General features: G+C 37.8%; 1 protein-coding gene across 5 annotated transcripts in view; it reads right to left on the minus strand.

The window, feature by feature from the left end:
• LOC138319319 (protein sel-1 homolog 1-like) overlaps window positions 1-25,933 on the minus strand; it is a 46,533-nt gene that overhangs the window by 19,171 nt on the left and 1,429 nt on the right. For 2 of the 5 annotated variants that reach the window (XR_011207991.1, XM_069262390.1), the window contains exons 2-9: window positions 19,878-22,100; window positions 11,738-11,782; window positions 11,566-11,629; window positions 9,630-9,792; window positions 8,636-8,689; window positions 6,074-6,133; window positions 5,595-5,676; window positions 1,033-1,190 (exon numbers count right to left, since the gene is read on the minus strand). Coding sequence is in view for 4 of the 5 variants with exons in the window: in XM_069262390.1 (XP_069118491.1) it covers window positions 1,033-1,190; window positions 5,595-5,676; window positions 6,074-6,133; window positions 8,636-8,689; window positions 9,630-9,792; window positions 11,566-11,629; window positions 11,738-11,782; window positions 19,878-22,089 (2,838 nt within the window). In the remaining variant the exon portion in view is untranslated. Of the gene's footprint in view, window positions 1-1,032; window positions 1,191-5,594; window positions 5,677-6,073; window positions 6,134-8,635; window positions 8,690-9,629; window positions 9,793-11,565; window positions 11,630-11,737; window positions 11,783-18,281; window positions 19,194-19,877; window positions 22,101-25,933 lie in introns of all 5 variants that reach the window. The other 3 variants (XM_069262391.1, XM_069262392.1, XM_069262393.1) reach the window with 3 other exon arrangements.

Raw genomic sequence — 25,933 nt, forward strand, 5'->3', positions numbered from 1 at the left:
AATTATCCAAAATTAAACTCCAGGAAAAATCATGAGTTTGAACCATCCAAGTAGAAATCGGTTACAAGAGGCCCAGAGAGCCTGTATCACTCACCTGGTTTGTAATGCCAAGGAATGTTCTGTATACAGGTTCATTGTTTCTTTTCTGAAGGAATTTGAATATTTACCTTATATTTACCGTAACGGGCCCCGCCCCTCCTGCCCCAAGGGGGTCAAAGCCAAAATTTATGCAAGTTCTGTTTCCCTTTTCCCAAGGATGTTTGTGGCCAAATTTAATTACAATCCATGGAGAACTCTAGGACAGTTAGCGATTTAAAGGATTTACCTCTATTCCCCTTTTGCCCTTTTGGGGCCTGCCCCTCCTGCCCCTGGGGGGGGGGGGGGGGGGGGGGGGGGGCAGGAGGGGCAGGTAAAAAAAAATTTATACAAGGATGTTTGTGGTCAAATTTGGTTAAAATCCATGCAGAACTCTATGACTAGTAGCGATTTAAAGGAAATGTTAACGGACAGACGGACGACGGATGATAGATGCCGCGCCATGATATAAGCTCACCGGCCCTTTGGGCCAGGTGAGCTAAAAATCAGTTTGAGTACCAACATAGCTGCCATAAGCAATATAAGGCAGAAAATCTATAGGAAAAGCAAATATATTTTGCTGATTTACTTGAAAAATGAATTGCTTGCAAATGTAAGCATTTAATTTGCGAATTTATAATTAATTAGATATACCTACGTAGCAGAAGCCATGCATATGTGGACGTGGTCAAGGCCCCAAAACAGCACCGTTCGCAATTTACGCTTAGAATCTACATATTTGTATACGTAAATATTATTTTACGACTAAAAATGACTATGTTTATTCCTTATCAGTTGTATGGTCATAATATAAACCATTGATACAATCTTTATTGCAAACATTTAATTTCATTTCAGCCTGTGATTTACCAGGATCCGCACATTCAAATGTAGAATATTTGAGCCTGCATGCATCCATGTATAATTTATGTGAGCCTGAATATTCCACAATTTTACCTGAGCCTGTACATCCCCTTTGTCGGCCAGAAAGTGATAGTATTGTAGGAGGTCGTCATCCATTAGAGCACTTTGTCCAGAGTTGGTGTTCTCTACTTCATCTTGTAGTCTTACTCTCTGTATTACTGGACCACCCGATACGGTTACTGCATCAGCCACTGTAACACATTAAATAATCAAATAGAGATATCAGTACAACGTCCGCCACTGTAACATATCAAATTATCAAATACATATGGTTATTCATTTTCAAATTTTGAAAAAACACAGCCTTTAGCAAGTGTCTTTGCAAATTTTGAAAATTTTGAGAGTTTTGATAAATTTGATAAACAACAATAATGAATTGGAGAACTTATCAATTCCATAACTTTAACAAGAGTGATAAACATAAACAATAATCAACTGCTACAGAATTTAGCATTTGTTGTTTCCATTATGAATCAAGTTAGGGAATAAAAGGAATTTTATTTTATGAGTAAAATGATTACCTGTAGCTGCCACTATATTGTAGTAGGTTCAGACTGTCTCACACTTACCTGTAGCTGCCACTTTTTTGTAGTAGGTTAAGACCGTCTCACACTTACCTGTAGCTGCCACTTTTTTGTAGTAGGTTCAGACTGTCTCACACTTACCTGTAGCTGCCACTTTTTTGTAGTAGGTTAAGACCGTCTCACACTTACCTGTAGCTGCCACTTTTTTGTAGTAGGTTAAGACCATCTCAAACTTACTGTAGCTGCCATTTTTTTGTTGTTGGTTAAGACTGTCTCACACTTACCTGTAGCTGCCACTTTTTTGTAGTAGGTTAAGACCGTCTCACACTTACCTGAAGCTGCCACTATATTGTAGTAGGTTAAGACCGTCTCACACTTACCTGTAGCTGCCACTTTTTTGTAGTAGGTTAAGACCGTCTCACACTTACCTGTAGCTGCCACTATATTGTAGTAGGTTAAGACCATCTCACACTTACCTGTAGCTGCCACTATATTGTAGTAGGTTAAGACCATCTCACACTTACCTGTAGCTGCCACTTTTTTGTAGTAGGTTAAGACCATCTCACACTTACCTGTAGCTGCCACTATATTGTAGTAGGTTCAGACTGTCTCACACTTACCTGAAGCTGCCACTTTTTTGTAGTAGGTTAAGACCGTCTCACACTTACCTGTAGCTGCCACTTTTTTGTAGTAGGTTCAGACTGTCTCACACTTACCTGTAGCTGCCACTTTTTTGTAGTAGGTTAAGACCGTCTCACACTTACCTGTAGCTGCCACTTTTTTGTAGTAAGTTAAGACCATCTCAAACTTACTGTAGCTGCCATTTTTTTGTTGTTGGTTAAGACTGTCTCACACTTACCTGTAGCTGCCACTTTTTTGTAGTAGGTTAAGACCGTCTCACACTTACCTGTAGCTGCCACTATATTGTAGTAGGTTAAGACCGTCTCACACTTACCTGTAGCTGCCACTTTTTTGTAGTAGGTTAAGACCGTCTCACACTTACCTGTAGCTGCCACTATATTGTAGTAGGTTAAGACCATCTCACACTTACCTGTAGCTGCCACTATATTGTAGTAGGTTAAGACCATCTCACACTTACCTGTAGCTGCCACTTTTTTGTAGTAGGTTAAGACCGTCTCACACTTACCTGTAGCTGCCACTTTTTTGTAGTAGGTTAAGACCGTCTCACACTTACCTGTAGCTGCCACTTTTTTGTAGTAGGTTAAGGCCGTCTCACACTTACCTGTAGCTGCCACTTTTTTGTAGTAGGTTAAGACCATCTCACACTTACCTGTAGCTGCCACTTTTTTGTAGTAGGTTAAGGCCATCTCACACTTACCTGTAGCTGCCACTATATTGTAGTAGGTTAAGGCCGTCTCACACTTACCTGTAGCTGCCACTTTTTTGTAGTAGGTTAAGACCGTCTCACACTTACCTGTAGCTGCCACTTTTTTGTAGTAGGTTAAGACCATCTCACACTTACCTGTAGCTGCCACTTAATTGTAGTAGGTTAAGACCATCTCACACTTACCTGTAGCTGCCACTTTTTTGTAGTAGGTTAAGGTCGTCTCACACTTACCTGTAGCTGCCACTTTTTTGTAGTAGGTTAAGACCGTCTCACACTTACCTGTAGCTGCCACTTTTTTGTAGTAGGTTAAGACCATCTCAAACTTACTGTAGCTGCCATTTTTTTGTTGTTGGTTAAGACTGTCTCACACTTACCTGTAGCTGCCACTTTTTTGTAGTAGGTTAAGACCGTCTCACACTTACCTGAAGCTGCCACTATATTGTAGTAGGTTAAGACCGTCTCACACTTACCTGTAGCTGCCACTTTTTTGTAGTAGGTTAAGACCGTCTCACACTTACCTGTAGCTGCCACTATATTGTAGTAGGTTAAGACCATCTCACACTTACCTGTAGCTGCCACTATATTGTAGTAGGTTAAGGCCGTCTCACACTTACCTGTAGCTGCCACTTTTTTGTAGTAGGTTAAGACTGTCTCACACTTACCTGTAGCTGCCACTTTTTTGTAGTAGGTTAAGACCGTCTCACACTTACCTGTAGCTGCCACTTTTTTGTAGTAGGTTAAGACCGTCTCACACTTACCTGTAGCTGCCACTTTTTTGTAGTAGGTTAAGACCATCTCACACTTACCTGTAGCTGCCACTTTTTTGTAGTAGGTTAAGGCCATCTCACACTTACCTGTAGCTGCCACTATATTGTAGTAGGTTAAGGCCGTCTCACACTTACCTGTAGCTGCCACTTTTTTGTAGTAGGTTAAGACCGTCTCACACTTACCTGTAGCTGCCACTTTTTTGTAGTAGGTTAAGACCATCTCAAACTTACCTGTAGCTGCCACTTTTTTGTAGTAGGTTAAGACCATCTCACACTTACCTGTAGCTGCCACTTTTTTGTAGTAGGTTAAGGTCGTCTCACACTTACCTGTAGCTGCCACTTTTTTGTAGTAGGTTAAGGCCATCTCACACTTACCTGTAGCTGCCACTATATTGTAGTAGGTTAAGGCCGTCTCACACTTACCTGTAGCTGCCACTTTTTTGTAGTAGGTTAAGACCGTCTCACACTTACCTGTAGCTGCCACTTTTTTGTAGTAGGTTAAGACCATCTCACACTTACCTGTAGCTGCCACTTTTTTGTAGTAGGTTAAGACCATCTCACACTTACCTGTAGCTGCCACTTTTTTGTAGTAGGTTAAGGTCGTCTCACACTTACCTGTAGCTGCCACTTTTTTGTAGTAGGTTAAGGTCGTCTCACACTTACCTGTAGCTGCCACTTTTTTGTAGTAGGTTAAGACCATCTCAAACTTACTGTAGCTGCCATTTTTTTGTTGTTGGTTAAGACTGTCTCACACTTACCTGTAGCTGCCACTTTTTTGTTGTAGGTTAAGACCGTCTCACACTTACCTGTAGCTGCCACTTTTTTGTAGTAGGTTAAGACCGTCTCACACTTACCTGTAGCTGCCACCTTTTTGTAGTAGGTTAAGGCCGTCTCACACTTACCTGTAGCTGCCACTTTTTTGTAGTAGGTTAAGACCATCTCAAACTTATGTAGCTGCCATTTTTTTGTTGTTGGTTAAGACTGTCTCACACTTACCTGTAGCTGCCACTTTTTTGTTGTAGGTTAAGACCGTCTCACACTTACCTGTAGCTGCCACTTTTTTGTAGTAGGTTAAGACCGTCTCACACTTACCTGTAGCTGCCACCTTTTTGTAGTAGGTTAAGGCCGTCTCACACTTACCTGTAGCTGCCACTATATTGTAGTAGGTTAAGACCGTCTCACACTTACCTGTAGCTGCCACTTTTTTGTAGTAGTTAAGACCGTCTCACACTTACCTGTAGCTGCCACTTTTTTGTAGTAGGTTAGACGTCTCACACTTACCTGTAGCTGCCACTTTTTTGTAGTAGGTTAAGACCGTCTCACACTTACCTGTAGCTGCCACTTTTTTGTAGTAGGTTAAGACCATCTCAAACTTACTGTAGCTGCCATTTTTTTGTTGTTGGTTAAGACTGTCTCACACTTACCTGTAGCTGCCACTTTTTTGTTGTAGGTTAAGACCGTCTCACACTTACCTGTAGCTGCCACTTTTTTGTAGTAGGTTAAGACCGTCTCACACTTACCTGTAGCTGCCACCTTTTTGTAGTAGGTTAAGGCCGTCTCACACTTACCTGTAGCTGCCACTATATTGTAGTAGGTTAAGACCGTCTCACACTTACCTGTAGCTGCCACTTTTTTGTAGTAGGTTAAGACCGTCTCACACTTACCTGTAGCTGCCACTATATTGTAGTAGGTTAAGACCATCTCACACTTACCTGTAGCTGCCACAATATTGTAGTAGGTTAAGACCGTCTCACACTTACCTGTAGCTGCCACATTTTTGTAGTAGTAGGGTTAAGACCGTCTCACACTTACCTGTAGCTGCCACATTTTTGTAGTAGGTTAAGACCGTCTCACACTTACCTGTAGCTGCCACTTTTTTGTAGTAGGTTAAGACCGTCTCACACTTACCTGTAGCTGCCACCTTTTTGTAGTAGGTTAAGGCCGTCTCACACTTACCTGTAGCTGCCACTTTTTTGTAGTAGGTTAAGGCCGTCTCACACTTCATTTCCACACCAATACCTGACCAGTACCTGTACCCCTGTGATAACAAACAACAGCTACAACAGTTTTAGTTTAGATAGTTTAACGCCCCATTAACAGCTAGGGTCGTGTAAGGATGTGTCAGGTTTGTTGGTGGCGGAAAGTCAGAGTACTTTGAGAAAAACCACCGACCAGCAGTCAGTACCTGACAACTGCCCAACTAGGATTCAAACTACCAACCCATAGGTAGAGGGCTTGTGGTCATATGTTGAGACATCTAAACCACTTGGCCACTGCGGCCCCCTCTGGCCCCCTATAACAAGCAATTCTCTCAAGCAGATATTGAAGGACCTCCGTGGTTGAATATCTGAGGAAATGTCATCACTTGCCCACATTGTATAAAGTGAAATTTATTGACAGTGTATTATTGTCCCCATTTACTGTACATTACTTACCAAAGCCATTTGAGCTAGCGGATCTCCGCCCAGTGATGCAAAGGTGAAGTAGACCAGAGCCTGTGAAGAAATCAAGCTTTTAATAATCTTATTTGTCTGTATCAAAAGTTGAAGTAGATCAGAGCTTGTGGAGAAATCAAGCTTTTAACTAGAACACTGACACGTCAGAAAGGGCCCCGCTATGTGTCTGACGTGCTTAAGTGAAAAAGTAGTATTTTGACAACGAATTCTTCCGTGTTAGCTATATGTTGCTAATAAATAATTAATGTCAACATTAATTGGGAAACCGATGATGGTACATTATTATAATTCTTTGGAAAAAGTCTTCCAAGTATTTAACTTGAATCCTGATTCCAAGCTAACATTACATTAAGAGCATACAATTAACTCAAATACCCCTTTTAAACAAGGTAAACCTCATAGTTTGCTGAAGAAACACATAACAAATGTGAAAGGAAGGGAATAAAGGTCTTGCTCAAATATTTTAATCATGTAAAAGTTTTTTTTCCATAAGAGTTGTATCTGCAAATAAACTCTGTGGAATGGTATATCTAATCATATCATGTAGCCATTTTGATTCAAATCATATTGACTTTAATTAATATATTAAGCAATGAATAATTTTATTTATTATGTCATAACAAATTGTTAATAAGTCCAAAAATGGAAAATGTCAACCTTTGATGCAGTGACCCCATGATCTTACCTTTGGTCAGTCAAACCTTTGGTGAGTTGACTTCTTGTTTAATTCTGAACAACTCTGCTTCATTATAAATGTTGTAGCAAAATGTTCATGAGAAAATAATTTTTTTAAATTTGACCTTGACCTTTGACTTAGTAACCTTGGCCCATGACCTTACCTTTGGACAGTCAACTCCTTGTTTAATTCTGAACAACTTTGCATCATAATGTTATAACAAAATGTTTATCAGTTAAGAGCAACAACATTGTGATTTTTTTAAATGTTAAAATCCAAGATGGCCGATTTTTTAATTTAATTTCAGCCTGAAAAATTACCAAGCAGATCTAGGATGGATGGGGAATCATCATGTAAAATATGGGGAAAATACTCCACTCCCTTCCATCATTAATGTGCAAAAGAAAAAAAACGGACAGACGGACGGACGGACAGACAGACAGACAGACAGACAGACAGACGGACGGACGGACGGACGGACGGACGGACGGACGGACGGACGGACGGACGGACAACCTGATTACTATAGGGCACCCGCATCTCGATGCGGGGCCCTAATAATCTTATTTGTCTGTATCAAAAGTTGAAGTAGACCAGAGCTTGTGGAGAAATCAAGCTTTTAATAATCTTATTTGTCTGTATCAAAAGTTGAAGTAGACCAGAGCTTGTGGAGAATTCAAGCTTTTAATAATCTTATTTGTCTGTATCAAAAGTTGAAGTAGACCAGAGCTTGTGGAGAAATCAAGCTTTTAATAATCTTATTTGTCTGTATCAAAAGTTGAAGTAGACCAGAGCTTGTGGAGAAATCAAGCTTTTAATAATCTTATTTGTCTGTATCAAAAGTTGAAGTAGACCAGAGCTTGTGGAGAATTCAAGCTTTTAATAATCTTATTTGTCTGTATCAAAAGTTGAAGTAGACCAGAGCTTGTGGAGAATTCAAGCTTTTAATAATCTTATTTGTCTGTATCAAAAGTTGAAGTAGACCAGAGCTTGTGGAGAAATCAAGCTTTTAATAATCTTATTTGTCTGTATCAAAAGTTGAAGTAGACCAGAGCTTGTGAAGAAATCAAGCTTTTAATAATCTTATTTGTCTGAATCAAAAGTTGAAGTAGACCAGAGCCTGTGGAGAAAGCAAGCTTTTAATAAACTTATTTGTCTGTATCAAAAGTTGAAGTAGTTCAGAGCCTGTGAAGAAATCAAGCTTTTAATAATCTTATTTGTCTGTATTAAAAGTACTCCAAACCAAACTTTCTCTCAGGCTACAAAACATCATAATTTTTGTTTCCAATCTAGCAAAAGATAAATTTCACAGATTCAAAAAATAAAACAAAATAACATTACTAATTCCAGTAAAAATTAATTTGGGGATAAATTTTCACAAAATTAGCTGATTCACAAAATTTGCAAAGGACATCTAATACAAGTTAAAGTTTGTTTTCAAACCTATTTTACACGTTCACTGAACATGATACTACATGTCACTACTGGTTACAATGTAATATCTCTGTTCTTACAAAATTTTTATTGTTTACAAACTAAGGATTCCTTTATTTCAAAAACTTTATGACTAGTAGCACTGTTGCCCCCGGTGGATCAGAACCAAAAGTTAACAAACTGTTCCCCTTCCCCCAAGGATGTTTGTGGCCAAAGTTGGTTACAATCCATGCAACACTATAAGACTAGTAGCGATTTAAAGGAAATTTTGCCGGTGGAAGGATGGCGGACGCCGCGCCATGACCTAAGCTCATCAGCCCTTTGGGCAAGGTGAGCTAAAAATCATTTAATGGCTTCTAGGTCGAAACAAGAACTAAATAAAGATATCCAGTAGCTAGTTGTAATATATAATTGTACATTAATCCACTTACCTCAGCCTGACTAGAATTTCTACCAATACCAGCACTGTTTACAAATCCCATTCCCTGAAACATGGACCATAGCAGGGTTGTAGTACAAAATGTAGATGTACTAGCATTTATTATGTTTCTCTCACAAAATAACAACTAAAGTGTATTGCCATGAAAGTTTCGACTTTAAATGTGCAATATATCATTAATCTTCTTATTTCTGATTCTAATGATGATAGATCTAAATAGAAATTAGACAGGTTCTAAAATAAAAGTCTTGTGACAGGGAGCAAAATGTATTGAGAACAGATACCAAACAAGAGGCCCATGGGCCTTAAAGGTCACCTGATATTTGATACAAATTAGTTATGTCATTTATAAGCCAACAGATGTCTTTTGTTCACGAATCAGAAACATAGGTCTACATACAAAGTTTCATTAAGATTGGTTTATATCTACTCAAATCAAATAGATAGTTAACACGTTCACAAAGTCCAATAATAATTATTAGCGCAAAGGGCAATAACTCCATAAATTAACATCAAATCACGCTGATTTTCAAACTCGTTCGAGTTCTTTCCAATGTTAGTCTACATACAAAGTTTCATTAAGCTCGGTTAATATTTACTCAAGTTATTGCGTTCACAAGGTCCAATAGTAATTATTAGTGCAAAGGGCAAAAACTCCATAACTTACTGTCTAATCAAGCTGATTTTCGAACTCGTCCGAGATCTTTCCAATGTTAGTCAAATACAAAGTTTCATTAAGCTCGGTTTATTTTTACACAAGTTATCACGTTCACAAGGAAATATTAACGCACGACACACGAGGCATGACTGAGGACGCACGAGGACGAGGCATGACTGAGGACGCACGAGGACGAGGCATGACTGAGGACGCACGAGGACGAGGCATGACACACGAGGACGGACAAAAGACTATCGCAATAGGTCACCATGACCTATGGTCAGGTGACCTAATGATGCTTGAAAATTAAAAAGGGATGAACACTGACCAATTGTCCCCTAGGACTACCCCTTTCAGCGAGATCCTTGAACACCTCTATAGCGTTAGAGACATTCTGGGTCAGGTAGTCTCCGAAAAGGTGAGCGAACCCGGTGTACTCCATGGCCCGCGTGTGGTTCAGCTTGGCTGCCAAATGGAAATACTGGTGGGCTCTACAACAGGGGAAAACAAGAATAAATACATAGATTATAACATAGGCTCTACAACAGGGGGAAACAAGAATAAATACATAGATAACAGGGGGAAACAAGAATAAATACATAGATTATAACATAGGCTCTACAACAGGGGGAAACAAGAATAAATACTTAGATAACAGGGGGAAACAAGAATAAATACATAGATAACAGGAGGAAACAAGAATAAATACATAGATTATTACATAGGCTCTACAACAGGGGGAAACAAGAATAAATACATAGATAACATTATTACATAGGCTCTACAACAGGGGGAAACAAGAATAAATACATAGATTATAACATAGGCTCTACAACAGGGGGAAACAAGAATAAATACATAGATTATAACATAGGCTCTACAACAGGGGGAAACAAGAATAAATACATAGATTATTACATAGGCTCTACAACAGGGGAAAACAAGAATAAATACATAGATTATAACATAGGCTCTACAACAGGGGGAAACAAGAATAAATACATAGATAACAGGGGGAAACAAGAATAAATACATAGATTATAACATAGGCTCTACAACAGGGGGAAACAAGAATAAATACATAGATAACAGGGGGAAACAAGAATAAATACATAGATTATTACATAGGCTCTACAACAGGGGGAAACAAGAATAAATACATAGATTATAACATAGGCTCTACAACAGGGGGAAACAAGAATAAATACATAGATTATAACATAGGCTCTACAACAGGGGGAAACAAGAATAAATACATAGATAACAGGGGGAAACAAGGGGGAAACAAGAATAAATACATAGATTATTACATAGGCTCTACAACAGGGGGAAACAAGAATAAATACATAGATTATTACATAGGCTCTACAACAGGGGGAAACAAGAATAAATACATAGATTATCACATAGGCTCTACAACAGGGGGAAACAAGAATAAATACATAGATTATAACATAGGCTCTACAACAGGGGGAAACAAGAATAAATACATAGATTATTACATAGGCTCTACAACAGGGGGAAACAAGAATAAATACATAGATAACAGGGGGAAACAAGAATAAATACATAGATTATTACATAGGCTCTACAACAGGGGGAAACAAGAATAAATACATAGATAACAGGGGGAAACAAGAATAAATACATAGATTATTACATAGGCTCTACAACAGGGGGAAACAAGAATAAATACATAGATAACAGGGGGAAACAAGAATAAATACATAGATTATTACATAGGCTCTACAACAGGGGGAAACAAGAATAAATACATAGATTATTACATAGGCTCTACAACAGGGGGAAACAAGAATAAATACATAGATAACAGGGGGAAACAAGAATAAATACATAGATTATTACATAGGCTCTACAACAGGGGGAAACAAGAATAAATACATAGATAACAGGGGGAAACAAGAATAAATACATAGATTATTACATAGGCTCTACAACAGGGGGAAACAAGAATAAATACATAGATAATTACAAAGGCTCTACGACAGGGAAAAATCATAATAAAAATATAGATTATCACAACTTGATAAGAGTGCAGCTCTTCACGCTGAAGGACCGTGTCCCACAAGTCGAGCGTTATCTAATACTGAAAAATGGAGCCTGTGGAAAAAGTTGCCACCCCTTTCCACAAAGGGAAAATGCAAGATCCAAAACTGGAACCAGTATTCCTATGGAGAAATATTCTTACTGAAAGCTTGGTTATGTAAGGTAGAGAATAGCTGTTCGGCACACACAATACTTACTGTTCATAGTCTTTTAGGTAGGTGGTGTTGATGAAACCTTCTCCCTGTCTGTAAAATTCCTCAGCTGAAATGAAACAACTAAATTAATACATCATACCAATACTTTAACTTTAGTGACAGCGATACTGCAATAATGTTATAAAAAGATCACAGATTGATAATGATATGATACCTTTAATTTCTTCTGCTGTCATCTCCACGTCTTCTGGTGCTTCCTCTGTAACAGAACAAGATAAAATCCAAAGGTTATTCAAAGTTTAATTCATCTCCATAACAGAACTATTATGTATAATAGAATATGTAACTGAATCATGATCCATAAATCATACAAAGGTATTCTCAAGCACTATGGCTATAAAGTCAACTTCAAAGTGTATGTATTACGAGATAAACAAATCTTTGTTCTCATTCAAACCTGTATATTCAATATTATGTGTTTCACAATCAAGTTATGTTTGCTTATAGTCAAAGTGTTAGTAAATATACCCATTCACCAAATGTATTAGTATCTAATATAATGGCATGCAATGTCTCCTCATTCTACTAGAGTGATAACATCCTGTTAAAATTCCTTGTTTTTATGTGTTATAGTGCTATATCCCATCCCAATGGTCGCTGTGAGGTACAATATAGAAGTAAAATGTATACCAGCAGTTATTCAATTAAACTCTGTTCCCCTTCCCCCAAGGATGTTTCTAGCCAAATTTGGTAACAATCTATGCAGAACTCTATGACCAGTACTGATTTAAAGGATTTACCTCTATAACCTATTGGGCCCCGCCAGGTAAGCTAAACAAGAGGCCCATGGGCCTTAACGGTCACCTGAGTTAGAATATATAATGAAACAAATAATAAAACAAATGAAAGACATAAAAACACTATATGCTCTATTGCTGGGCCTTGAAGTTGCATGGTCAGTGATTTATAAATTTGACCTTTTTAGACTATGAAGAGTATTTGCTTCCATCAAACCTGTGAACTTAGAGGTATTTTTTGAAATTTTAATCAATTTGACCCTGTTTGGTCCTGCCCCTCTGGTCCCCCAGGGGGTCATCGAGGACGGATATGGATGTTAAAATGCTATATCTTAGGCTAATAATTCTAATCAAGTTTGACTAATTTCCTATGAAAATTGGGCAAATAATGTTCACAAATATGTTTTTCCTATATAAACTAAAGTAAACTTGACCCCTCCCCAGGGGGTAACGTAAGACCCCAAGGTCATATAATTCACAGTTTTTATAAAACACCTGAAGACCTTTCCATCTATAATTATTTGATTCTACTATATCCAGAATTTTAGAAGATTTTTGAAGTTTTAGCCTATTTGACCCTTTTTTAGCCCCGCCCCTCTACCCCCAGGGGGTCGGCCAGGACCAATGTGGATATGATATTAAAATGCTATCTCAGGCTAATAATTCTAACCAAGTTTGACTCATTTCCTATGAAAATTCAGCAAAAAATGCTCTTTAATGTGTTTTTCCTATATAAACTATAGTAAACTTGACCCCCTCCCCAAGGGGAAACAGGAGATCCCAGGGTCATATAATTTACAATTTTTATAAACAAACTTTAAGACCTTTTTATCTATAAAGTGTATTTGATTATACCATTTCCAGAATTTTAAAAGAATATTTTTGAAGTTTTAGCCTATTTGACCTTTTTTGGCCCCGCCCCTCTGCCCCCAGGGGGTCGGCCTGGACCAATATGGATATGATATTAAAATGCTATCTCAGGCTAATAATTCTAACCAAGTTTGACTCGTTTCAAATGAAAATTGAGCAAAAAATGCTCATAAATGTGTTTTCCCTATATAAACTATAGTAAACTTGACCCCCTCCCCAGGGGGAAACGTGAGACCCCAGGGTCATATAATTCACAATTTTTGTAAAGGACCTTAAGACCTTTCTATTTATGAAAAGTATTTGATTCTACCATTTCCAGAATTTCAGAAGAAGATTTTTGAAGTTTTAGCCTATTTGACCCTTTTGACCCCGCCCCTAAGGCCCCTGGGGGTCAGTCATAGAAAATTTGTTAATAGGATTAAATGGCCATCTCATACTGATAATTCTGACAACATTTGACTCATTTCCTATTACAAATGACCAAATAATGCGCAAAAAAAGTGTTTTCTCAATATAAAGTATAGTAAACTTAACCCCCTCCCCAGGGGGAAACTAGAGACCCCAGGGTCATATAATTCACAATTTTTGTAAATGACCTTAAGACCTTTCTATCTATGAAGAGTATTTGATTCTACCACATCTGTGAGTAGAGAAGAAGATTTTTGAAATTTTACTCAATTTTACCCCTTTTGGCCCCTCCCACAGCCCCCTGGGGGGTGGGGACCATATAACTCACAATTTTGATTGGCCTTATGCCTTAGAAGGTTTGTGCAAAATTTCATTGAAATTGCTTCAGCAGTTTTGGAGAAGAAGTCGAAAATGTAAATTGTTTACGGACATACGACGCACAACGCACGACGGACGACGCACGACGGACGACGCACGACGACGGACAAAAGGCGATTAGAATAGGTCACTTGAGACTTCGTCTCAGGTGACCTAAAAACTAAACATTAAAGTCAAAATCCTTATGAGTCCATTAACAACATACACACTCTATAGCCTCATGAGTCCATTAACAACATACACACTCTATAGCCTCGTGAGTCCATTAACAACATACACACTCTATAGCCTCATAAGTCCATTAACAACATACATACTCTATAGCCTCGTGAGTCCATTAACAACATACACACTCTATAGCCTCATGAGTCCATTAACAACATACACACTCTATAGCCTCATGAGTCCATTAACAACATACACACTCTATAGCCTCATGAGTCCATTAACAACATTAACAACATACACACTCTATAGCCTTGTGAGTCCATTAACAACATACACACTCTATAGCCTCATGAGTCCATTAACAACATACACACTCTATAGCCTCATGAGGCCATTAACAACATACACACTCTATAGCCTCGTGAGTCCATTAACAACATACACACTCTATAGCCTCATGAGTCCATTAACAACATACACACTCTATAGCCTTATGAGTCCATTAACAACATACACACTCTATAGCCTTATGAGTCCATTAACAACATACACACTCTATAGCCTCGTGAGTCCATTAACAACATACACACTCTATAGCCTCGTGAGTCCATTAACAACATACACACTCTATAGCCTTATGAGTCCTTTAACAACATACACACTCTATAGCCTCATGAGTCCATTAACAACATACACACTCTATAGCCTTGTGAGTCCATTAACAACATACACTCTCTATAGCCTCATGAGTTGATTAACAACATATACACTCTATAGCCTCATGAGTCCATTAACAACATACACACTCTATAGCCTTATGAGTCCATTAACAACATACACACTCTATAGCCTCATGAGTCCATTAACAACATACACACTCTATAGCCTTATGAGTCCATTAACAACATACACACTCTATAGCCTTATGAGTCCATTAACAACATATACACTCTATAGCCTTGTGAGTCTTTTAACAACATACACACTCTATAGCCTTATGAGTCCATTAACAACATACACACTCTATAGCCTCACGAGTCCATTAACAACATACACACTCTATAGCCTCATGAGTCCATTAACAACATGCACACTCTATAGCCTCATGAGTCCATTAACAACATACACACTCTATAGCCTCATGAGTCCATTAACAACATACACACTCTATAGCCTCATGAGTCCATTAACAACATACACACTCTATAGCCTCATGAGTCCATTAACAACATACACACTCTATAGCCTCATGAGTCCATTAACAACATACACACTCTATAGCCTCATGAGTCCATTAACAACATACACACTCTATAGCCTCATGAGTCCATTAACAACATACACACTCTATAGCCTTATGAGTCCTTTAACAACATACACACTCTATAGCCTCAAACGTCCTTTAAACAACATACACACTCTATAGCCTCATGAGTCCATTAACAACATACACACTCTATAGCCTTATGAGTCCTTTAACAACATACACACTCTATAGCCTCGTGAGTCCATTAACAACATACACACTCTATAGCCTTATGAGTCCTTTAACAACATACACACTCTATAGCCTCACGAGTCCATTAACAACATACACACTCTATAGCCTCGTGAGTCCATTAACAACATACACACTCTATAGCCTCATGAGTCCATTAACAACATACACACTCTATAGCCTCATGAGTCCATTAACAACATACACACTCTATAGCCTCATGAGTCCTTTAACAACATACACACTCTATAGCCTTATGAGTCCTTTAACAACATACACACTCTATAGCCTCGTGAGTCCATTAACAACATACACACTCTATAGCCTTATGAGTCCTTTAACAACATACACACTCTATAGCCTCACGAGTCCATTAACAACATACACACTCTATAGCCTCATGAGTCCATTAACAACATACACACTCTATACAAAGTCATTTAAAACAGACACATGTAAGTCATGAATGTTTTATAGGGAGATGACTGGATGGAGTTCAATCAAATGTAAAATGGTTGAAAAGTAGTGTACATGCATTCTTATCTTTAATCAATGGTTGGAAATTGAACACAACATATAGCAAATAAAATCCCTGATTGAATAAATATAACTAGCATTGGCCTGGTATCCTTTTGTATGAATGACAAAAAGGAAGGAATGGGGGTTATAGATTTAAAACTGTGTATACAGTTAAAAGTTTACCTTTTGACAAAATAACATAAGAGAATTGATATTCCTGAATGCTAGAACCTGTTAGTAACAGAAACAGTAAGAGAAACACACAAATTCAGCAAAGTCTAAAAGTACTGTAATGTTTACTTAACTGGCAAACCTCTAAAGAAAATATCAAAATGTGCAGTACAATGTCTAGAAGAAATGCTTTACCAGGTACAAATAATAAAAAGAATACAAATTAAGTACATTGATAATCTATTACAAAGAATAATTATTCTAAACCTTGTTGTTAAATGATTCAGCAGGTTGATACAAATTACAAACACCCAAGACCAGTAAATACCTTCAGTTCTAAAACCAGCCAAACTTGGCTTTGAAAACCAATTTTTTGCTATGCTTTATCAGTCAAATAAAAGATGGATCTACTGTTCTTCTCCTTCCTTTTTGTTGAAAACATTTGACAACATGAGGGAACAACAAATGCATAAACCAAAAATACAAAATGAATGTACATCTGCCATTTTTCTTGTCAGTTTTCCATCAGTCTAACAAGAGATCCCAGAGGGATCTTGGCGTCCACCAAAGATTGATCTATGTCTGACAAATGAAAGAGGGATCTTTTCTCTACTTTTCAAACTTTAAACTAACTGGCGGACATCTTGTTTACTGATCAGTCTCAAAATGCAATATGCACAACTAGGGCAAGAAATAGCTGTAACAAACCTTTAACTATCAAAATCAAAGATAGCAGCATGGCGGCCATCTTGTTAACAGATCTGTCCTAAAATGCAACATGCATAACTAGGGCCCTAGGGGAACTTACATATGAACTTTGAGAATAGCGGTAACAAACCTCAACCGATCAGTCTCAAAATCTGCATGACACTCCTAGGGCTCTAGGGGAACCTACATGTGAAATTGAGACAGATCCCTTCAGTACTTTCTGAGAAATAGCGGCATCAAGCATTGTTTACCAACGGACAATGGACCACGGACGATGGACCACGGACCACAGAAGAAAGGCGATTTGAATAACCCACCATCTCATGATGGTGGGCTAAAAATAAAATTTGCTTCACTAAAAGGACCTATATCATAGAAGAAGCAAAAGATAAAATTCAATAAATATCCAACAGTACAAAAGTAATAAACATGCATTTACGAGAGTAAGCCAAATTCACAAAAATAAAAGGCATGCAGCAGAGCAGAAAGAATAATGAAAAGATCATAGCCAAGGGAAAATACTGAGAGTTTAGTAGAAACTAGCACCCTACTGGTCATTATATATGTACATACGTATGTTAATGAACTTGGTTAGGTTAATGATGATTAATTATCCAACAGAAATAAACAATTTTGCAGTTAAAATCTCTGTCTTTCCAAACATATTTGTGAAGTGTTATTTTATCTTAATAATCACACTTCCACTCAAATATAGCAATGCCCAAATATCAATGATGAAAGCAATGATTATTATTTTCTAAGACTATTAATGATAATCATCATAAATGCAATCACAAATCTAATTCATTAACAAATATTTAAAATATGTGGATCATTTAAAGCATTGCATTACCATGTGTTTTCAAGTAGTTAAAAGAAGATGTATGTACATGTTCATCTAAATAGTTTACAATATGACCAGTGCAGCAATATGGTTTAAAAATAAAAAGATCAGAAATACTCACAAAATAACTAGATTACCTCCCTTTGCATTACCATTGACTTTCAGTATTATTTACATTGTATAATTACATATATATTCACAACTAGCTACAAACTGGTGAGTACCCTGCATGTGACTGCACTCTTACAATTGACCACCATTATGGAAGAGAACAAAGGGAGATAATGTTTAAAGGTTTCTATAACAAACTACATGTATTGGGATTGAGTAAACCAAACACAGGCAGACATGTCCACAAGCTTGTAAGAGGGTGACACAGGATAGTGTACACTCTCACCTTCAGGCACAGGAATCTGGTTGTGGGTATCGTCTGTAGCCTGCTGGTACGTCACTTTGTCTGGATCATGTTCGTAGTACTCATTATAGTTAGTGAGAAATGACCCATCCTGGCGAATCACCTGTGTATACTTCTCTATCCTTTTATAACCGAACTCATCAGCGTTGTATACCACAGTTGTCTCTTTCACATTGCCACGTAAATGTCTAAAGACACCTTCAATACGTCTCCTGTCTAGAGTCTTCTCATCAAATGCTGCAGGGAAATCTTTCATTTTATACAACTGACGTTCCTTGTCTCTAAATGTGTATTCAGTATCATCTGATTCTTCATCCATTTCCTCCTCTCCCTTCCATTTTGTATCAACATCTTTCATTTCTGATCTTTCTAGAATATCATCATCTTCATCATCATTCAATTCTGATCTCTCAGCAATATCATCTTCATCATCATTCATTTCTGATTTTTCTGCAACATTATCCTCTTCATTACCATGCATTTCTGATCTCTCTTTATCATCATCATCATCATCATCATCATCATCATCATCATCATCATTCATTTTTGCCCTGTCTGCAATGTAATTATCTTCATCAACTTCATTATCCCTAATTTCTGACATCTCCTCAGTATTGTACTCATCAAAGTTATCTTCATCAACATCCTCCTCTTTCATTGGCCATTCCTCTTCCTCAATATCTACGTTGTTGTCCTCAGACTTCCATTCAGACCTTTCCCTGATAGCCTCTCCTTGATCTGTGACTCGTCCACCCTGACTACTCTCCACCTGTTCATCTCCCTGTTGATCTGTATAGGTGATGGATTTAGTGTTATCTGGGTTATCATGTAGAAACTCTTTGTATTTCTGTAGAGATTCATTTATATCTTTGATTTCACCTGAAGTCGCCTGGTCTGTAAAAAACTCTCCAAATAATTAATTAGAACACTCTCCACAGCTCCAACATTTCTTTCAAATATCTTTATTTTCAGATCTCCGTGCATAATATTGTTTATCACAAAAAAATAATCATAAATACATGTACATGTAAACAATTAGCATGCTTTTCTGCTGCAACAAAATTATACAGAAAGCAACAATAATTTAACAATTTTTTTTTTTTTCAAATCTTATCCCTACAAAATCAATAACAAGAATGTCATTAATGTCATCTGAAGATACAGACTTCCAGCTACAGCTCATATTGTTCGCTGTATCTGACATTGTATTGTCAATTAATTGTGTGGTTAATAATACAATGTCAGATACAGCGAACAGTATGAGTTGTAGCTGGAAGTCTGTATCTCATACTGTTCGCTGTATCTGGCATTGTATTGTGTGGTTATGTAATATATGCAGTGTATTATTCATAGATCCATCGACTGACCATATAAACAGGGGATGAGGCCTGTTGACCGTAATGTTAGTAGAGCACTAGTAAAAAGCAGCACACCCTCCCTTTACCATACGAGTGTTAAATATTAGTGGGCATAGTACAGAGGTCTATGTAAGGATAATGTTGTGTAAAGTGTAAATATCTACTCATATATATATGGTCAGAATCAGCACCTGTGTGCCTGTACATCTATGTAAGTTACCTGAGACAGTACCATCCTGCCCATAGCTGGGTGTGGTAGGAGAGGGAGGGGGTGGTGACTGGGGGGTATCTACAGGGCGTGGTTTTTCCCCTTTGTTGGTACTGTCATCCACAGCAATATCTTGGATCTTGTCTATCACAACGTCATCTGTATTCTCTTTTTCATTTTTCTGGTGTCCCTGACTTAAGGATTCACTTTCCATCCCATCATTTCCAGATTTTTGACTCTCATGTACTTGATTTTGTTCAGAGTGCAAGCCTTTATCAACTTGTGTTGGTGGTGTGTTTTGGTGAACCTGTGTTGGAGGTGTGGTTTGGGTATCTTGGTTTGGTGGTGTGTTTTGGGTATCTTGGGTTGGGGGTGTGGTTTGGGTATCTTGGGTTGGGGGTGTGTTTTGGTTAACCTGTGTCAGTGGCGTGTTTGGGGTATCTTGGGTTGGTGGTGTGTTTTGGTTAACTTGTGTTGGTGGTGTGTTTTGGTTAACCTGTGATGGTGGTGTGTTTTGGTTAACCTGTGTTGGTGGTGTGTTTTGGTTAACCTGTGTTGGTGGTGTGTTTTGGTTATCTTGTGTTGGTGGTGTGTTTTGGTTAACTTGTGTTGGTGGTGTGTTTTGGTGAACCTGTGTTGGTGGTGTGTTTTGGTTAACCTGTGTTGGTGGTGTGTTTTGGTTATCTTGTGTTGGTGGTGTGTTTTGGTTAACTTGTGTTGGTGGTGTGTTTTGGTTAACCTGTGATGGTGGTGTGTTTTGGTTAACCTGTGTTGGTGGTGTGTTTTGGTTATCTTGTGTTGGTGGTGTGTTTTGGTTAACTTGTGTTGGTGGTGTGTTTTGGTTAACCTGTGATGGTGGTGTGTTTTGGTTAACCTGTGTTGGTGGCGCGTTTTGGGTAACTTGTGTTGGTGGTGTGTTTTGGTTAACCTCTGATGGTGGTGTGTTTTGGTTAACCTGTGTTGGTGGTGTGTTTTGGTTAACTTGTGTTGGTGGTGTGTTTTGGTTAACCTGTGTTGGTGGTGTGGTTTGGGTATCTTGGTTTGGTGGTGTGTTTTGGGTATCTTGGGTTGGTGGTGTGTTTTGGTTAACCTGTGTTGGTGGTGTGTTTTGGTTAACCTGTGTTGGTGGTGTGTTTTGGGTATCTTGGGTTGGTGGTGTGTTTTGGTTAACCTGTGATGGTGGTGTGTTTTGGTTAACCTGTGTTGGTGGTGTGGTTTGGGTATCTTGGTTTGGTGGTGTGTTTTGGGTATCTTGGGTTGGTGGTGTGTTTTGGTTAACCTGTGTTGGTGGTGTGTTTTGGTGAACCTGTGTTGGTGGTGTGTTTTGGTTAACCTGTGTTGGTGGTGTGTTTTGGTTAACCTGTGTTGGTGGTGTGTTTTGGTTAACTTGTGTTGGTGGTGTGTCATGGTTAACCTCTGATGGTGGTGTGTTTTGGTTAACCTGTGTTGGTGGTGTATTTTGGTTAACCTGTGTTGGTGGTGTGTTTTGGTTAACCTGTGTTGGTGCTGTGGTTTGGGTATCTTGGTTTGGTGGTGTGTTTTGGGTATCTTGGGTTGGGGGTGTGTTTTGGGTTGCTTGGGTTTGTGGTCCGTTTTGGTTAACCTGTGTTGGTGGCGCGTTTTGGGTAACTTGTGTTGGTGGTGTGTTTTGGTTAACCTGTGTTGGTGGTGTGTTTTGGTTAACCTGTGTTGGTGGTGTGTTTTGGTTATCTTGTGTTGGTGGTGTGTTTTGGTTAACCTGTGTTGGTGGTGTGTTTTGGTGAACCTGTGTTGGTGGTGTGTTTTGGTTAACCTGTGTCTGTGGCGTGTTGGGGGGATCTTGTGGTATTTTTTGGTTCATTTGAATTTGGGGATGATCTTGACTTTTCTGAGTCACATCGTTATTTTTTAGTTGTTCTGGATGTTTACTAACATGTTCATTTTTTTCATTGTGCTGATTACCTTGAATATCTTGAGGATTTGAAGACTCTTTCCCCCTGGAGAGGGAGTCCTGTCCCTGGGGAGGGGAAGTACTACCAGATGGAGGTTGATGGTTAAATTTTGTCTCTACTTGGTCATTTTCAGACTGATCAATTTTCTGCTTCCCTAAACTATTAGCTGCCACACCCCCTGCATCCAGGGAGACTGCTAACTTAATGTTTAAGCTGATGCAAATCAGTATGAAAACCAATGTTTTGACACACCATTGTTGTCTACACATTCTGCACCTCAACAAATCCTCCATTTTCTATTGCCCTGAAATAGATAATATTGCAACAACTTAATTTCTTTGTCATACATCATAATTATAAATAATCAATAACAATGCACAAGAAATGCAATATTCACTATCTTCATTAAAAAATAATTATCAATAAGCACATTATAAATGGTGTGTAACGCAATGATATGATAATGCTGTTGTAATGAATTCAAAAGCATGATGAACTGGATTCTTGTTAAAGGGACTAAAAGCACATTAAATTTTGGGTTTATATTGGAAATAAACTGTTTCTATTGCTGTGAATATAGTCTATGCAATGTTCACTAATATACATGTCAGGTAATGCAGTTTTTAGAATGTTGAAAATGCTCAAAATAAAACTCAGTGTCTTCTAAACTCAAGCATGAACCCGCACAACTTAAACTACATTGTACAAACTACTTAATAACTCATTCTTATTTCATTATTGATTTTTCAATGTTTACAATACAATTGGTCAATTTTAGAATGTGAAACCATAGTTTTATGCAATATATTTGCTAATTGGTGATATTTGGAAGTCAGCTTTACTGACTTGTCCCTTGTTCTGTTAGACTAAAGCTCCCTCCAACTGCAGGGTAAGATGTACTGAAGGTGTCTATAGCTGTTCACTATAAACTACATTACTTATAACTGTAATTTGCAGACTAGTCTAATCAATTATTTTTATTATACCTCATCCATGTATTAGTGATTCCGATTAGTCAATACAGTATCACGTGATTAAAAACAATCGTCATGTCATCTGTAATCGCGCTGCATTGATTGAAATTCCCTTATGTCACCCCCGAATCGTTATGTCGCCCTCGTTATATCACCCTCGCATGAGCTTCATCCGGGTAGTCTCTAGATGTAACATACTACTGTTGATGTTTCTAGAGGTTCCGGATAAAAGAGATATGGCGGCTTCAGGACGAATTGTTTGCTCTGGTTTACGTTACATTTATACCAGATTAACACCTGATTACAGGTAAACCAGCATTAATTGAATGTTATTTAGTATTTCTTAACCATCACTGCATCTCTGTTTCTTGTGTACACACGTACATGTACCTAACATGGTAACAGTATATTTTCCGTTACGCTAGGCCTAAAGCTTACAATTAATACAGTAGATTCCTGCTCGACATTTTCAACATTTTTAATGATAAACAGATTATTGAAATCCACAATGTTATTACCCACCATGTCCCCTTCCTAGCCAAAGTTTGGAAAAGCATGTATGTACTCAGTACATGTATGGTAATAGTATACCAAACGTGTTATTCTGAATACTCCCGGAAGCTCAAGAGTACGAGAAAACATAGACGAACTCCAAAACGATAGTTACAACATATACTGTGTGGTTTGAATGTTCTGTTACATTTCTCACGTTATATTTAATAAATAGTACATGTATCCTGCTTCCTAGCATTTTTTAAGCAAATACCGATGTTAACTTGGTATGCGCAATTGAAACAGAATATTTCAATATTTTCAATAAGTCCAATTTGGATAGAAACAGTAATATTCGTAGACTATAACAGGTTGGGGACCATCCCGTATATGCAGGATAGTCCTGCATTTGAGTAACAGTCCTGTATTTGAGGGATAAATTTGTTACTCAAATGCAGGATAATGTGAAATGAAAATGGATAAAGTTGTTTTAAAAATTTGTATCATAAAAAGGGCGTCATCATTTTCAGATACCCATATAACTAATTGAAAACTTTATGTATTTGTTTATGAACTATTGAATTCTATTATCTCACTTTGTAATAAAGTGACAATTTAGGTGCTCTCCATAGACTACAGTGTATAGCCATCAGGGAAATTTAGTGCAAATGTCATGGTTGATTGAATTATGGCGATCTCGTACCCATTCAAACTCGTACCCAAACAAACTCGTACCCACATTTGGCGAAATCGTACCCAAGCATGGCGAACCTGTACCCAAGTTTGGCGAACCCGTACCCATCATAAAAGTTAAACTTCATGTATTTATTTGTGATTTATTCATTTTTAATTAGTAATTTTACATTTTCCCCTCTTGCGTATTTTCCCGTAGCTTATTATATTTAAAATGATTATGAAGTAAAAACCAATTGATGTCAAATTTTGTTACAATGCATATAAAAAATAAATAAAAGAGCAATATTTCACAAACATATTTGAAGATTATTTGGACCATTCTCTCAATAGATCTATATCAAAGATTTCCTTCCCGCATTTTGCCCCAGCCTTCTCTGCATCTGGTTTTTCTAAAATACTAGGGAATTCTTAGCTATCACAGTTCGTATATAGGCACGTTTAAAATAAATAAATGCAATATAGACACACAAATATATATATATATATATATATATTATATATATATATATATAATGTGCAAAATTGGTTGCATGACGGTAAAGAATTCCATTGTAAATGATGTATGACGGTATAATGTCCCAGTAAGATGTGTTCTCAAATTCTGTTAATAACATTTTACTCAAATGTTTAATAAAAAAAACATACGTAGCTCTGAACGACGGACGGAAGATTTCTGACAGATGCATGGTCGTCGTCCTGTCAGGTATTTGTTCTACTGTATATAATCTACAAGTAAGTTACGTTAGAAAATGTATGCTCATATAAAATATCTAAATATGTCGTTCTCATGGTTTGTTGTTCAATTCCGAAAAAAAAGTCAAAACAAGTGATTTCTAGAATGATTTCCGATTAAATACTGAAAAATACAGATTATTGAAATATTCTACACCCGCTCTTGGGAATTTCGAGGACGCGTCTACAGTCAAACAAAAATTGAACACAATCGATTTCATATGAACGTGCACGAAAGAGGAATTGCATTGGTACCAAACCTAAGAAAGGTGTGGTGGCATTTCTTGAGGAAGATTGTAACAGTAAGATGATACCATCGCCAGAAATAAACTGAAATTTCTTTGAACAAATTGTATTCCTTTTGAGAGAATGGCACATTTAGAGAAAATTACAGTATTTAGCTTTTCAGACATCGGGCCGTCAGTACTTGGTAGTAGCATATATTGTATGCCGTATCTATCTTTAGTCTAACACAAATTCTAGTCGTAGATTTTCTGGTGAACCATGATTTAAAAAATCATACAAAATGCATTTATTTGAGAAACATGTCAAAGAAATTCCAAATAGCTTGGTCACAGGTCGGTTCAGAAACCAATGAGGAAGGCCGCCTTGTCAATCACCTGTATAATTATATTGACTGACCCGTGTGGTGAGAGCTCGACATGATATCGTAATGATATTTAACGGGGGAGGAGCCATACGCTTCGCGTGCCTGTCAATGTATACCTGACCGACTGATTGATCAAAGGGACAGCCACGGGAGCACGCCAGTAGACGTCAACTCAACTGTGTTGTACTAACAAAGGTCTCCATGACAAAACATATACGGAAAGACTAAAAATACTTGGAATTCCAAGTCTACAATATAGAAGAACAAGATATGACATGATTCAGGTATTCAGGATACTAAATAAAATTGACGTAACCAGTGTAACATCAGAAGGTTTATTCATTTGAGTTGAGGACAACAGAACAAGGGGTCATAGTAAAAAGCTGAGAAAAACCAGGACTAGGCTGAGATGTAGAACCAACTCATTTGCGATTCGAGTTGTTAATGTGTGGAATAGTCTCCCGGAAAATGTTGTCAGTGCAGAAACAATAAATGCGTTTAAATCCAAATTAAACAAGGAATGGAGAAATCACCCGCTGAAATTTAGTCCGGATTGCTACTGATGATACCATGTGAGGTCATGATCACATATCTGCAGCCACCAAAGGATAGGGTTTGGATGTAATGGACATT

The sequence above is a fragment of the Argopecten irradians genome, chromosome 3, assembly GCF_041381155.1.
Source record: "Argopecten irradians isolate NY chromosome 3, Ai_NY, whole genome shotgun sequence".
NCBI classification, from domain to species: Eukaryota; Metazoa; Mollusca; class Bivalvia; order Pectinida; family Pectinidae; genus Argopecten; species Argopecten irradians.